Here is a 15,912-nt window from a genome sequence, read left to right on the forward strand (position 1 = left end):
TAGAAACTGAAAGTGCTAGGTCAATCAATTTGGCTTCTCTTTGGCTCATGTTTTATTGTTTCCTGTAAGTGAGGCCTGGTCACAGCTGTGTATATTTGGTGTTTTTGCAAAAGTCACTTTCAAAATGTTTGCACTTGGTTCTCTAGGCAGGGGAAGGCCGCTGGGGCACAGACGAGCTTGCCTTCAATGAACTCCTGGCCAAGAGAAGCCACAAGCAGTTACAAGCCACCTTTCAAGCCTACCAAACTGTAAGTGATCCAGCACTAAGGCAAGGAGTTCACACAGGAACAGAGTCTCAAGTTATTTCCAAAAGAAGCTGAGATCTGGGATATGGAACTGAGCGGTGGGAGCAGGGGCGGCGGGTGTCTTTTACAACGGTAGTTCTCAATCACGGATGATCTTGCACACCCTAAGGGATATTTGGGGCTTCCCAGGTGGCGCAGTGGTAAAGAATCCTCCTGCCAATGCAGGAGATGCAAGAGACTTGGGTTTGATCCCTGGGTTGGGAAGATCCCCTGGAGGAGGGCACAGCAACCCACTCCAATATTCTTGTCTGGAGAATCTCATGGACAGAGGAGCCTGGTGGGCTGCAGTCCATAGGGTCACAGAGAGTTGGACATGACTGAGCACACACACACACACGCACACAAGGGATTATGTGATCATGTCTGGAAATAGGTCCCAACCAGATGTGTTGGGGGGAGCAGTGCTCTTGGCATCTAGAGGGTCAAGACCAGGGATGCTGTTAAACATCTCACGATGAACAGGACAGCTCCCCACAACAGGCAACCATTTGGCCCAGTGCAGTGCTGAGGTTCAGAAACCCCACTTTGCCTCAGAGGCTAGGACAGCAGGTCAAGTTTAGGAGCAAAGCCCTAGAGTCAGAGGGCCCAGGTTCAAATCCTGGTTTTACTGTAACAAGTGACCAGACGTCTCCATCCTCCTTTGTAAAAAGAGACCCTGAACATCATCTTCCCAACCTCAAGAGATTATTTTCAGAGTTAAATAAGATGAATATAAAAGGCTCAGGACAGTGTCTGGTTGTAGTAAGCATAAAAATGTTTGCCCTTATTTTTATTCCAATTGACAATTGGCTAAACAGTGCCTGAGACAGATACAATAATACTTCAGAGATACATTCCTGAAAAGATGTGTATAAATTGCTTTTATACAATTATTTTTTAATCTGATGATCATTGTAAGCCAACAAGGTAAGTTAGCTATTTCAAGACACTTACTAGTTAGTCCTTCCCTGAAAATCAGTCTTTAATTTCAGGAAGGCTTTTGTGGAATATCAGATATTCTTTCATCTAGTATTTTTTATTTGTGGAGTGCTTTTGACTATTCAAAGCACATCTGTGCCCGGTGTCTCATTTCAACTTCACGACAATACCGTAACTCGAATGTAGGCTGAACAGCCATTGTTACCCACAACTGCTGGACAAGGGAAGTCTGTTATGAGTAAGGAGCCATCTGTTACTTATCAGGACCACACAGCAAGTCAGTAGCAGAAAGTGGATGAGAGCTCCAAGATTCCCCAGCCTGAGCTCCTACCTCGGCTAAAGCTGGCCACTCCTCACTCAGAATAGCATTTTCCGACGTGTTGCCAGCAGATGAAAAGACAAGAAAGCTTTGGAATTTTATCATTACTGTATATAAGCCTTTAGGGCCCTCTGCTTTCAAATCGTGCCCAGAGTCCTGATCAAAGGCAGCTCACCCTGAACTCCCCTGGCCTTTGGGCCTGGAGCTGAGTAGACTGAGCTGGAAGCCTTCTCCATGACCTAGAGCCTCTTCCCATTAGACAGGGGCCATGGATGGAGTTTCTGGGGTGGTTGTCATTGGGCATCACTATAGAAACACACATACATGGGTGTGTGTGTGTGTGTGTGTGTGTGTGTACACATGAGTTACTGACAACCTAAGGATACTCCCTAAGCCAATTGTTCTTAAAATTAATCCTGAATCAGCAGAATCAGTATCACTTGAGAACATGCTTAAAACAAGAATTCTTAATCCCCACCCTGGATCAACTGAATCAGATTCCCTGAGGTTGGGGTCCTACAATCTGTGTTTTAATAAATCGTCTAGATCCTGATGCATGTTAAAGTTTAAGAAGTCTGCTTTAGGCTGGGCAAATGGCTAAGGGTTCTGTGCCTCACCTGTAAAACAGGGATAATAATGTACCTGCTTCACAGAGTTAGTAAGGATTAAATGAATAACAGATTTAAAGCATTTAGTGCCTGGCATGCAGTGGGTGCTCAGCTAACATTAACAGTTGGTAGGAGTCTCCCTGTGTGAACCAACAGCAACAAAAAACAGCTGAAACTCAAATGGAAAATAAGATAATCTCCTGATCTGAGGATTCTTTACATGAAACCAGCTTTAAAATGCTATTAATACCTATTCATCTATTCCAAAAACCTTCCTGGAACATCATTCATCTTGATCTTTATCACTGATTTTGAGGGTTCACCATGACCATGATCTTGGGAATCTGGCTCCATAAATTTTCTCATGGTCTCTGGCTAAAAGCACGAAGATGCTAGAGTCAGATCATTGATGTCTATTATGTGACATAGGTTGTGCTGGCATAGAGTGGAATTTTAATTTTTGGCACAAAAACTTTGCCCTTGATTTGTCCTCTAAATTTGAATCTTAACTGCTGACACTCAGAAATCCCAGCCCAAACAACAAAGCTTCCCAACTGTGCTGCATCGTGAAAAGTTATTACTCTTCACAAGTCTACCAAACATGAGAGGCTTATAGAGTTCTGACGTTCCCAAACAGGGCTCAGTATAAATTGTAGGTACACATACCCTTAGCCCCAGGTCACTTCCTCCCCACCGCACCCCTCATCACTTCTCCCCTCCTCTTACAAAGCTTTTCTAAGCCCATTCCAGAGCCTTTAGCCCTTTAGCTTTTATAACAAACCAGAGTGCCTATGGTTCTGCTGTGGGCATGTGGCCAATCAGGGGCACTGGTTTTAAAAGAAAGAAATGTCTCCCCTATTCTTCTAATAATCTCTCCACAGACAATGCTACCTGGTAAACTAGAAGCCTTTGAGGCTTGTCTGGAATCCACCCTGGCAGTGAGTTTTTGTACCGAGATCACAAAACCTGGTTGTGTCCAAAGAGCCCCCTAAGAATTAAGTGTTCCAGTGGGAAGCCTGCCATTTGCAAAGGAGAATCCTAGTACCTTGGGCCAGTGGATTGTTTTCCATCTGTGTTCAGTGGAACCTCTGGAGGTGCCTTGGGAGCTAACAGGAGGGGATAGGGTCAAGAGACAGGCAGAGAAGAAAGGACAATGCCATCTCCCTATAGCTCATAAATAGCGCCCCTTGGAGACGGGCAGCGATGAGGCTCTGAGAGGAGGGGAGCCTGGCGTCTAGGGCTGGGGTCAGGAACCCCTCTCCCGCCTCCCTAGAACAGCTCTGCTTTCCTGCTTTTATCTGTCGTGTAGACTGAGATGCTATAGAAAATTTAAAAATACGTTCTAGCCCAGTATTAACAATAAAAACAAAGTGGTTTAGTGTGAGGATTCTTTTTTTTTTAAGTAAACAGAGACCTATGTGAATACAATCTCCTTTTGTAACACAACCTCCATCTACAGAACAAGAACCCTGTTCATGGTTGAAAGGGAGAGCAGTTTCTTCTGAAATACTAGCTCCCACATCCAACCCCTAAACAACTGAAGACAGCTAAGAAAGGGACAGGACTGAAAGCCCCCCAACCCAACTCCCATCTTATCTAGGTCCATTCCACACCGGACCTCTAGACAGGCCAGCTCCGATGAGGAGATCAAGCGACAGGTTTCATTAAATTCAGACCCTCCTCCCCCTGCATCCATCGTGCTCCCACCACAAAGAATATGTTGTTTACCAGGATTTTCAGAATAAACTCCCCTGGTGTGTCCTCAAAGGCCCCAGTTATTTATAGACTCACAGTTGTGTCATAACCTCAAAAGATAATTTCTAAGAAAGAAGTTTCAGTATTTCTTAATGCTTAACTGCATTTCCCAAACCTGAAGTTTCTCCTTTCTCTTTGTGTGCCTGCTCTGAGCTTGGCCCAGGCGGTACTTGTGCTAAGTGTGGTCACAATTTACTCTAAACTTCAGCTTCTATAAATATTTGGAAGGAAACCTAACATGTAATGCTACGCAGAATGATAGGCGAGCTGGGGGTGAATATAAGACCATTCGGAGTCTCCCCAGAGGGAAGGAAATTGGCATTTGACGTGGTCAGGCCCCTACACATCCCCCACCCTGCTCCTAGCCCATGTAACCCCATCGTATCAGAAACGTTAGACCAAGTCCTTGCCGTGAACTTGACGGCCTCTACCTATGTCTCCCAGATGGTAGCCGCCTGAGCTCCCTGTCTCAGTTTACAACGGAGGAGATGATTATAACCACAGCCTCCTGAAAAACTGGAAATGGAAAGAATTTTTATAAACACATAGGAAACTCAAGTACTATAGAAATACAAAGAATGTTGTTTCAGTATTTATTCGTTGTTCTTCCACTCTCTGATTCTTACAGAAGAGGAAACTGAGGCCGAGGGGGTGGTCCTGCCTGGGGTAGTGTCCATTAGGGGTCAAATCTCCCTTGGCCCTGAGAGTCCGCACTCGAATGGGCGGGGTACCACCCCCAGCCCTGCAAAGGATGAGGCCAGGTTTCCTTGGTCCTTGCATGACCAAATCTGGATGAGTCTTTTCGTGGAAGAACAAGCCTCCAGTGCACCACGGCCAAGAGCAAAAGCTGGACTAACAGCTAGACTTTCTCTCTCTAGCTCATCGGCAAAGACATCGAAGAGGCCATCGAGGCAGAAACATCAGGAGACCTGCAGAAGGCCTACTTAACGCTTGGTAAGTAAAGCCAGGAGAGCCCCTGACTTCAGCCAGGCTCCCTGGAACCACACTTGGAGATAGAGGTTTGTGTGAAGGAAGACTTCAGGTAATAGTCTGAGAACCACAACACATCTAAGCAGCCTTGGGAAGGGAGAGAATGGGTGTGATGCAGCTGCAACAGGAGCTTTTCTGGTCCCCAGGAAGCCCTGAAGTCGGGATGTCTGAAGTGTAGGCAAGGGTCCCAGGCCTTCGCACCCCTCATCAAGAAGCTGGCTGGCTGCACCCATGGGGCATGTGCGACCTTGGGGAGGCCAGCTCCCTCCTTTGACTCCTAATGCATATGACCCAGTCACTTCCTCCCTCCTGAAAAGTGACTCAGCTGTGAGCAGCCAGCACATAACACTTTGCCTCAGTGCCACGGTCCTGAAGACAGAAGCTTTGGGACATATCACAGCATCCACGACAGTCCCACTAAGATCGTGGGTCCCCAGCAGCAACCATCACAGCCTGGGACCATTGTCTAGTCTCAGGGCAGCACGGGTTCACATGACACACACCCGAAAGCACTCAGGTTCTGATCCATGAACAAGTTTTCGCAGGTGCCTGATGGCTCGAGGGTGACCTTTTCCATTTGTTTCCCTTCAACATTGGAATGAATGAGATCTGTTTAGAAAGCAAGGGGGAGGAGACCAGATCATGGCCATGCCAAGCAAACGCCAGGCCCTTCTCTCCAGGTGTTGCCCGTAAGGCAGGAAATAGCAGAGAGATGGGTACTGGGCTGTGACTGGCAGGCTCCTTTCTCATCTTTGCAAGTCCTGGAAGGAAGGCATTGTCCATTGTCCACACTCCAGTGGCACGGAGGCCAGGGCAGCATCCCAAATGGCACAAGAAATGGAGAGAATATCCCCAGAAGAAGAGGAAGAACCAAAAAAGCAGCCCCTGGAAGCTAAAAAATGTCCTCTCGCTGCCAAACTCTTTTGTTTTGCCTTTTTTTTTTTTTTGATGGGACTTTAGGGAGCAATGTCAGCAATTGCTTAGTTTTTTAGTCCATCAACATTTTGCATTCAAACTAGCACTCTGCTGTTGTGATCCAATGCAGAGGCCTGAGCATCATTAATGTTGCTCCTGTCCCAAGATGGATACACACAGATGACTGTCCTTAGGGTTTTAGGGATCACTGTCTCAAGTAAACAGAGAGATCTACTCATGGCCCATTTACAAGTCTCCAAATCCTTTCTGTACTTGCAGTTGTAAAGAATTAGGAAAACACCAGAATTCAGTCAGAAGGTTAATATCAATCCTTATTGATATTAAGTATTAATGGTAATAAAACCATTCAAGTCTGTAACATTTACTTAACACCTGCTTGGGTCAGGGGTTGTGCCAGGCATGGGAATCAGTGGGGAACAGGTCCAGTTCCTCTTCTTAAGAAGTGTCAAGGTCAGGACAAACACACAAATCAATGGACTGAGCTATAGTAAAGATAAAACGGGCTTCTCTGATGGCTCAGCAGGTAAAGAATCCACCTGCAAAGCAGGAGACACAGGAGATACGAGTTTGATCCCTGGGTCAGGAAGATTCCCCTGAGAAGGAAATGGCAACCCCTTCCAGTATTCTTGCCTGGAAAATCCCCATGGACAGAGGAGCCTGGCAGACTACAGTCCATGGGGTTGCAAAGAGCCAGACATGACTGAGCACGCACGCGCAAGCACAAATGCACAAAGATAAAAGCAATCAGAGCAAAGCGAGTACAGAGGAAGGAAAGGGCTGGCCCTACGGTGGGGGGAACCATGAAATGCAGGAGTTAGGTGGACTCCCCTCGTAGTAAATTAAAAAGAGATCAGAAAAGACCTTGAAAATGAACCACAAAGAGAGTGGAACATGATTCCATAACTAAATTCTCTAGACACTTCCCCACCCTGCTCCTACCTAACTTGTAAAGATGCCAGCGTGAAGCTAAAATTGAGGAGGAGGTGTTTATGAGACCAAATGGTTCTCACTGCTCATAGTCTCTGGAACAGCAGTTCTCAAAGTGGGGTCTAACAACCCCCTGTATCAGAACCACCTGGGGGAAGGGGATGTGAAAATGCAGTTTCCGAGTCCCAGTCCAGGCCACCCACTTAGAACTTGCAGGAATTCAGCCTAAAGCCACACCTTTACAAGCTCCCCAAGTGGTTGTCTTACTTTCCCTGGAGTTTGAGAATCCCTGCTCTGCATGCCCAGAGGAGTAGGGGACACAGCAGAGCATCTGGCTGCCCTGCACCCACAGCCACAAACAGCTTTATTCCCATATCCTCCTGAGCTGTGTGAGCATCCATGCTAAGTCGCCTCAATCGTGTCTGACTCTGTGTGACCCTATGGACTATAGCCCACCAGGCTCCTCTGTCCATGGGATTCTCCAGGCAAGAATACTGGAGTGGGTTGCCATGTACTCCTCCGGGAAATCTTCCCAATCTAGGGATCGAACCTGCAACTCCTATGACTCCTGTTTTGCAGGTGGGTTCTTTACCACTGAGTCATCTGGGAAATCCTTCCACTTCGGAATCCCATCCAAACTTTTGGAGCCTTCCTGCAACTGTGACCAGCAGAGCTTGTTCATCAGGCATAGCCTGTATACAGCAGCAAAATTGAGAATTTTCTCCCCAAAATATCAGGAAGAAGGAATTCAAGGGAGAAGTCACCCCTAGTGTAGGCTCAGAATACACTGACATCAGGCAGATGATTATTTCAACATCAATTAATACAAATGCATGGCAGAGGGTCCTCAGGGAAATCTTGTGAGGTCACCAGCTCAGAATGCCTGGGAGGGGGGTGCCACAGTGAGTCTCAGATATGCTGCTCCTCAAATTGCCAGGTTCACCCCCAAAACCACCACCAATTCAGCAGCTTGTGGATTCAGACACCTGATCTGGGCTTCTCCACTGACACTCTGGTGACTACCACATAATCTATAAAATAAGGAGACAGACCCCCAAACTAGACTCTGCTTCCCCAGTTCTGTTCCTCCCTCTGGCTTGTAAGCATCAATCCCATTGTCAATTACCTAGAAAATAAGAGCTCTTATTACAGGACATGGTAATGATGTGCATTCCACACTTATGCTGAATTTATTACTTATTACTTATCCCGAACATCAAAAATGTTCATTGTTTTAGGCAAAACATCAACAACATAAACAGAAAAGAGTTAATCCCCCCAAAGTGTTAGACTCCTGTGAACCTGGGAGGAGGGGGGACAAACCAAGATTTATCCCCAGGAGCAGAGGTGCACCCCATCCCCTTATGGGTGGAGAGAGACCATACTTTGTTAATTTGTGGACTAGCTCATACTTCATTCATTTCTGACTGGGGCAGGGCTCAAAATCAGCAGTTAGCAGCATCACAGGAGGATGCTGTGTAGACAAGACCAAACATTTCATCAAGCCCACATCCCAGACCACACACGATGAAGGTTGTGGGGACTTCGGAAAAGATTCAGAGATGAAGCTCACACCTAAAACCCAGTGATGAAAAACGAAGGGAAGGAAGTTTGCTTAGCACGGCAGGCAGGAGGATCACAGTGCAACTGAGCCCGTCTTCAAGATTACCAAGTTTTATTATGGAGACGTTGCCGGCCAGTCTGTGTTCCCCCTCGGGGGCTTCCCTGGTGGCTCAGTCGGTAAAGAATCCACCTGCAATGCAGGAAACCCAAGTTTGATCCCTGGGTCAGGAAGATCCCCTGGAGAAGGGAATGGCAACCCTCTCTGGTATTCTTGCCTGGGAAATTCCATGGACAGAGGAGCCTGGCAGGCTACAGTCCATGGAGTCACAAGAGTCGGACATGACTTAGAGACTAAACCACCACTACGTTTCCCCTCCAGACCTGACTCTGGCATCAGAGATTTCTCTTAAAGATGAGAAGGCATTTCTACTGGTGAGAATCATGAATGTTGCAGGGAGAGCCTGAGGGTGCTCACAACGCTCCTCCTCCTCCTCAGGGTCTTCAGGGAATAGGAGAGGTTCTTATGTGTCTGAAGGGGACTAGTTTGAAGAGTCTGGTGCCCTGACCCCAGGGGAATCTTCCAGACCCTTTATCAACAGTGTGAAGTCTGCTCCTTTCAAAGGTCATGACTCCATCCGCTCCAAGGGCAAGCCAGCTCTGTTCCTCCCCAGCGTCTCTCTGTTACTGAACAAGACGTGACCTCCTCATGCTCTCTTTCCCTTTGTCCTGCCCAGTGAGGAGCGCCCGGGACCTCCAGGGCTACTTTGCTGACCGTCTGTACAAGTCCATGAAGGGGGCGGGCACCGATGAGGAGACCCTCATTGACATCATTGTGACCCGGGCTGAGGTAAGATGCATTTGGCTCCACCTTCTTGTTTTGCCACCACGGATGTCATCAACAGGTCACTTTTATGAAGGGTGTATCTGCAGAGACAGCCCTTGCTGTCCCAGACTTTGTGGAAGGACATTGTGCTGTGCTCCAGTCGGTTTCTTTTTATAAAAATACAATAACGATAGCGGCTTCTATGCCTTTTCTTTTTTCGTCTTTGTTTTCCTGCAGTGTGGGGCATGTGAGATCTAAGTTTCTGGACCAGGAACCAAACCCATGCCCCTTGCAGTGGAAGTGCAGAGTCTTGACCGCTGGACCACCAGGGAAGTCGGCAGCTTCTGTTTCTGCCATCGGTGCCTCCAGAAAGCTCGGGGTGGTGCCTGGAAGGGACTTGGAGGGGCTGGTCTGGGTAGGGCAGCTCCTTTTTAAGGGCTTCCCTGGTGGCTCAGATGGTAAAGAATCTGCCTGCCATGTGGGAGACCCTGGTTCAACCCCTGGGACAGGAAGATCCCCTGGAGAAGGCAATGCCTACCCACTCCAGTATTCTTGCCTGGAGAATTACATGAACAGAGTCTGGTGGGCTACAGTCCATGGGGTTGCAAAGGGCTGGACACGACTGAGCGACTTGGCAACAGGTCACCCAGCAGCAGAGCCTTAGCAAGTCCTTTCCAGACTCCTGAGTTAGGCCTTTATTTCCTTAAACACACCCCCAAAGCACAGTTCTGCACAAAAACCACATCAGGACAAGTTTTCTCAACCTTTTTAAAATTAGCGATCCCCGCATGAGGGAGCCTTTTTGACCTCATTTTTTCCTAATCCTTACTCCCCTCCAAGAAATGTTAACATGGCATACGCTGTATATCTGTTTATGTTCCTTACATATAGATGTAGTTATATTTACATTAAAAGATTTGGATTTTTTTTTTCACCCTCTAAGAACCAATTTTGCCCCTTTTGGGAGCATTATCGCCCCCCTCTGAGAATGCCTGAGCATAACAAAGGCCCAGGGAGAGAAATAGCCAAAAAAGTTTGGAAACAACTGTCAAGACTCAGATTCAGAATACAGGGCCACAGAGAGAAGGAATTACAGAAGAGAGGGGAAGTGGCATTTCATCCACAGCAGAGAGACCTTGGAGGGTGAAGTGGAACTTGAAAACCACTGACATCTTCCCTCAAAAACGTGTTAAATGAGGGGGAAGAGAGATCAACCCAAATTCTGGCCCCCATATTTCTGACAAATAATACTTAACATCTGACACTGTTTTGAAATATAACTTAGCAACACAACCGTTCTTTCGTTTTTATTTCTATTCCTGGAATTTCTCCTCCCTCTCTTTCTCCTCCTCCACGATTGATTCATATTTCCTTTTCTCTCCCAAAGCCGCTGTCCTTTCCTCCTCCTCTCTCCCTCCCCCAGTCTCTCTGCCACCCTCTTCACTTTGTTTTGATTGCTCTGAATCTCTCTCTTTTCTTAATCTCTCCAGGTCTCTGCCTTCTCTGTCTCTCTGTCTCTTAGTATCTCAGGCCCAGGACACTCCGAGGAGCAGGTTGGTGACAAAGGCCAGCAAGGATGCTAAAGACGCCAGGGGTTGGAGCTCTCCGAGTGATCCTCAGGGTGCCATGGTCACCCCAGCATGCATGGACTGTGGATTGTTTATTCCAATACGCTCTGTCCTAGCTTAGTGCTGACCATAGGCCCTGGGTCATCCCCACATGGGGACCATTCCCTCTGAATGCTTCGGGCCCAGACAGTTATATTGGCCAGATCCCCTAGTCCCCCAAAGCTGCCTCAGACTAGAACAGAGCCCGGGAGAGCCCCATCCTGTCCCTGCACTCACCCCCCTCCCCCAGCCAAGCAGCCTACCAGCCAAGGGAGCAGGGGACACACGCCACCTGCCTGATCTCTTGCACAGCATCCACTTCCAACAACCCTCCACTCTTCTACCCTCTCCTGCTCTCAGCATTCTGTCCCCTTTTGGGCCCTCTCACTGGGGTAGGAGAAACTAAGAACCCGAAATCTGAGCAATGGTTTGTGGGTCTCTCTAGAAAGCCCTTCCCAGGTGGCACTCGTGGTAAAGAATCTGCCTGCCAATGAAGGAGATGCAAAAGATGCAGGTTTAATCCCTGGGTCGGGAAAATACCCTGGAGGGGGAAAATGGCAGCCCACTCCAATATTCTTGCCTGCAGAATTCCATGGACGGAGGAGCCTGGCAGGCTACAGTCTATGGGGTCACAAAGAGTCAGACATGACTGAGTGACTGAACAAATACTAGAAAGCAAGATATAGTCTAATTTTAAAACAATAATGATAACAAAAAAATTGCAAACAAAAACCAAAAAAATTGCTGGTTAAAGAGAGCTCTGTGCTTCTTTTATGAGACTCCCTGTGTTCTATCTGGAATTATATCTTCCATGGCACAACTATTATCTCCTTTTCTAGGTTGTAAGAGTCTTTAGAGCAAAACCATCTTTTTATTCGTGTTTCTTAAGTCCTTTCTCCACCTCCAGCACCTAGGTGGTACCTTTTCAAGTTTTTCAATTGATCCTTGAACAACACAGATTCTAACAGTGTGGGTGCTCTCATATGCAGATTTTTCCAATAAATAATAGTACCTGTGTTCTCATTTTACAGATCTTTAAATTAACTAAGTGTGAGGAAGTTTGTGTTTCCTTGTTGTTTAGTCACTAAGTGGTGTCTGACTCTTGCAACCCCATGGCCTGTAGCCCGCCAGGCTCTTCTGTCCATGGGTTTTCCCGGGCAAGAATACTGGAGTAGTTTGCCATTTCCTTCTCCAGGGGGTCTTCCCAACTCAAGGATCAAACCCAGGTCTCCTGCACTGGCAGGCCGATTCTTTACCATTGAGCCACCAGGGAAGCCCTTATGTTCCATTAGAGATCACAATATGTAGTATCGAAAGAACTAAGGTTTGAGGACTGATCCTATTCAAACGGTTTCAGTTTCCTGCCCTTGCATGAGTCATTGATCAGTTCTTTCATTTTTGAGACAGAGATAGCAATACAGATTCTAGACTGCCCGGGAGTCAGTGTTCCTAATTCCTGTATTGTCAAGGGTCAATTGTAGATTCAAAACTAAGTCCTACAAATTGATAATGATTTGAATTTTGTTGTTTGGCACTAATATCCTTGCTGATCAGGGTATAAAAGACAAAAAAAAAAAAAAAGCCTTCATTTCATACTGTGTTGACAATTTTCTTAACTTTATACTAAGAGTCCGCAAAGTGTGGCCTGCAAGTCAAATCAGGCTCACCATTCATTTTTATACAGCCCTATTATCAGAAAGTGATTATTTTAAAGTAACTGTAGAAAAAAAACTCAAAGGAAAAATAATATGTTCGTAACACATAAAGTCATATGAAATTCAAGTTTTAGTGTCCATAAACCAAGTTGTACTGGAACATACACACAGACACCTCTGCCACCTTTGGGGAGCTGAACTCAGCTTTCTTTTTCTCAGCTACAAAATAGGAAGAATAGTAACTCCAACTCCATGGGTTGCTCTGAGGCATAAATGAGCAAGTGAGAATAATGTGCTTATAACAGTGGCTGCCTGTGCTTATGGTGAAAACACTATAAACCTCCCGTTGGCTATCATCTCTCTTACAGGTGGACCTTCAGGGGATAAAAGCCAGATTCCAAGAGAAGTACCAGAAGTCTCTCTCTGACATGGTTCGCTCAGACACCTCTGGGGACTTCCAGAAGCTTCTGGTCGCCCTCTTGCACTGAACCAACCCAGCGTAGCAGGAGCAGAGGAAGGAACCTTTGTTGAAAACCTTTCCCAAACCAGATTTGCAAATACAACTCCGGCATGAAACACCCTCAAGGGTCCTGGTTTATTTCCTTGGCAGCTTGAGCCAAGTGGCCAGGCCAAGCTGCTTAAGTTAAGGGCAGCAACCTCGAGACACTTGCATTGATCACCCTGAAGGCTGGCTTAGTGAGTACCTGGGCAGCCTCATAATTTTCCTTGAGGGTAATAACTGAATGCTTTCTAAGCACAAATAAAGTCTGCAGTTGATGAAAAAACTATGCATTCGTCATAAAACCTTTAGAAGAATATGTCATACAGGGGTGTGGATGTTTTGGGTAAAGAGAGACGAGGTGAAGTACCAGAAAGACAAAATTAAGCAATTCATTCATTTTCCCTCTGTGTACTCAAATCCTCAGTTTCAAATCCTCAATGTTAATTAAAGATGTGGATTATGCCTTCATCAGCTGCTTTTTCAAAGACTGGGTTGATTTCATTTTGGCTTTTGTCCTGGAAATATATGACTTGTGAAATTCAAACATATTTGGAAAATGCAAACAGTTACATTTATGGATAATCACCAAGGACAGACATCAAGTCCAACGGCAAGGAAACAATGGACTTGTCGATACGAAATGTAATGAAGGGTATAATCCACTGATCTGCTACCTGGTTTAAATGGTTTAAACGGTTCTTGCTCCTCTAGACAACTGACCCACTTGAGTCTTCTCTCTGATCTTCAAATACAATTAGGCTGGGCACAGTGCCATTAGGATCAAGGTTAATGGTCTGACTCTTAAATGGATTAATTCTGTACCAATAGCATCTCTGTTCCGAGATGTTGTCTCATAGCCACGTGCGGCTCCACATAAAGGGGTCTGTCATGAGAACATGAGCACTTTGGTCTAATTATTATAGTCATCCTTCATTGGATGGTTATTTGTGCCTGGCACTGCTAAATAGCTTACTTTCATATTTAATCTTCCCAACATCCCTTTAAGGTTAATATTGTTACCCACTTATTAGCTGAAGCAACTGAGACATTCAACAAATCGGGCTAAATTCATTCACAAGTGACAGAACTGAGATTTACATTCAGAGGTGGTTGAGTCCAGAATCCACACTAATAACTGCTTTTCTTGGGAAAATAACACAAAATACATGGAAATGGGTCTATACTCATTTACCTGCTTAAGTTCCTACTGCTTGCCAATCACTGTAGCTGGGTTCTAGGGCTACAAAGATAAAGAGAACGCTAGCCACACCTTGGGCATTTCAGCCCCAGGTCACAGATGCCTCAATATTCACCAGACCCTGTAAGTACATTAACGGTGGCGATGCTTTAGTCACTAAGTTGTGTCTGACTCTGCGACCCCATGGACTATAGCCTGCCAGGCTCCTCTGTCCATGGGATTCCCTAGGCAAGAATATGGAATGAGTTGCCATTTCCTTCTCTAGGGGATCTTCCTAACTCAGGGATCAAACCCACGTCTCCTGCATTGAATATCACTTATGCATATTCCTTATCACTGAGCCACCAGGGAAGCCCTAAGTACATAAATATGTGCATGTAAAGCTCTCCGTCCATGAGTAAGCAGAGGAGAATAAAGAGCTCCGCCTGGGGGAGCTGGGGATGTGCTTCACAGAGATGCAGTCGTGCTGGGGTTTGAATGCATAGAAATTCTCCAGAAAAACAAAGAATGGCGTGTGTAGAGGCTTGGAAACACGATGGTGCATGATGTGTTCAGGAAGCGGTGAATCCCTTCCCCTGGGGCTTCCATGTGGCAAAAGGAGAGGGTTGGGGAGGCAGGCAGTGAAACTGCCGAGGTGTATGTTTGGGCCACATTAGCTGTGGCTTTGCTTCCCAAGTGTAGGCTTGGTCTTCTGGACAACAGTGGTCACTGGGAATGTTTGAGTGACTGAGAACATGATCAGATTTGGGCCTGGGAAATCACTTTGGTGGTGTAATCACCAGAGTATATAGCACAAACATACTGAGCCGTATCCTCCCAGTGGTTGTAAAGGGTGATCAACAAATGAAGACCTTACATTAACATCCCCATCCTCAACATAGCCGTGTATCTACCTACCAGCCACTGCTGTCACTATGCGCTCTAACAGGTAAAATGGTTCGGTGACAAAACATACTCATATTTACTTGTTGTCAAAGCTGGCCTTTGCTTTTTAAAAAGACAGTAACAAAAGCAACCAGTTCTTGGGATCTGAGCTAATAGTAAGGACAGAAAAACCAACAGGCAACAAAGAGATCTATGAAAAACTACTGAAAACAGCCATACTCGGAGAGTGTTGAAGGATGCGATTGACGTGAAGAAGAGAGGAAAGGGGTTTCACAGGGAAGGAAGCAGGCTGAGGAAGATGGAGAAGCAAAGTCATTTGTTCAAAGTCACACATAGCATCTTTCAGGTGTTTATTGGCGATCTGTATGTCTTCTTTGGAGAAATGTCTGTTTAGGTCTTCTGCCCATTTTTTGATTGGGTTGCTTGTTTTCCTAATACTGAGCTGTATGAGCTGCTCATAAAATTAAATATATATACAAATAGAAATATATATCATATAAATATATTACATAAACAAATGTCTATATATAAATTTTATCTATTTATAAAATTTATATAATACACTTACTTATAAATTTATATGTATTTACATTATATAAATTTATATTTATAAATTTATATGTGAATTTATAAATATACATATAATTATATATACTGTATGGCATTAAAAAAAAATAAAAGACATGGCAATAAAGAAAAAGTCACACATAAGAAGAATGAATCAGGGCCAGAATTCAAACTCAAGTCCTTCTGACCCTGATGTCTGAGCTCTTTGCCACACGAGCTCACATCCACAGCGGGTTTCCCCCAAAGCTTGCAGCACAAGGCGCAAGGCACATCCCTGACGCTGCTCAGCGCTCATGCTCACAAGCAGAAGCCAGTTTTTTGTGCCTGACCTGGGGCCTGCTTCAGAGAGAACTC

At 45.7% G+C, this 15,912-nt stretch overlaps 1 protein-coding gene across 2 annotated transcripts in view; it reads left to right on the top strand.

The window, feature by feature from the left end:
* ANXA13 (annexin A13) overlaps positions 1–13,376 on the top strand; it is a 57,266-nt gene extending 43,890 nt beyond the window's left edge. For both annotated transcript variants that reach the window (XM_027560906.1, XM_027560905.1), the window contains 4 exons: positions 147–248; positions 4,784–4,859; positions 9,056–9,168; positions 12,775–13,376. In XM_027560906.1, the coding sequence (XP_027416707.1) occupies positions 147–248; positions 4,784–4,859; positions 9,056–9,168; positions 12,775–12,894 (411 nt within the window). In that variant the 3' untranslated portion in view covers positions 12,895–13,376. The remainder of the gene's footprint in view (positions 1–146; positions 249–4,783; positions 4,860–9,055; positions 9,169–12,774) is intronic.
* The last annotated feature ends 2,536 nt before the right edge of the window (positions 13,377–15,912 follow it).

The sequence above is a fragment of the Bos indicus x Bos taurus genome, chromosome 14 (assembly GCF_003369695.1).
Source record: "Bos indicus x Bos taurus breed Angus x Brahman F1 hybrid chromosome 14, Bos_hybrid_MaternalHap_v2.0, whole genome shotgun sequence".
Taxonomy (NCBI): Eukaryota; Metazoa; Chordata; class Mammalia; order Artiodactyla; family Bovidae; genus Bos; species Bos indicus x Bos taurus.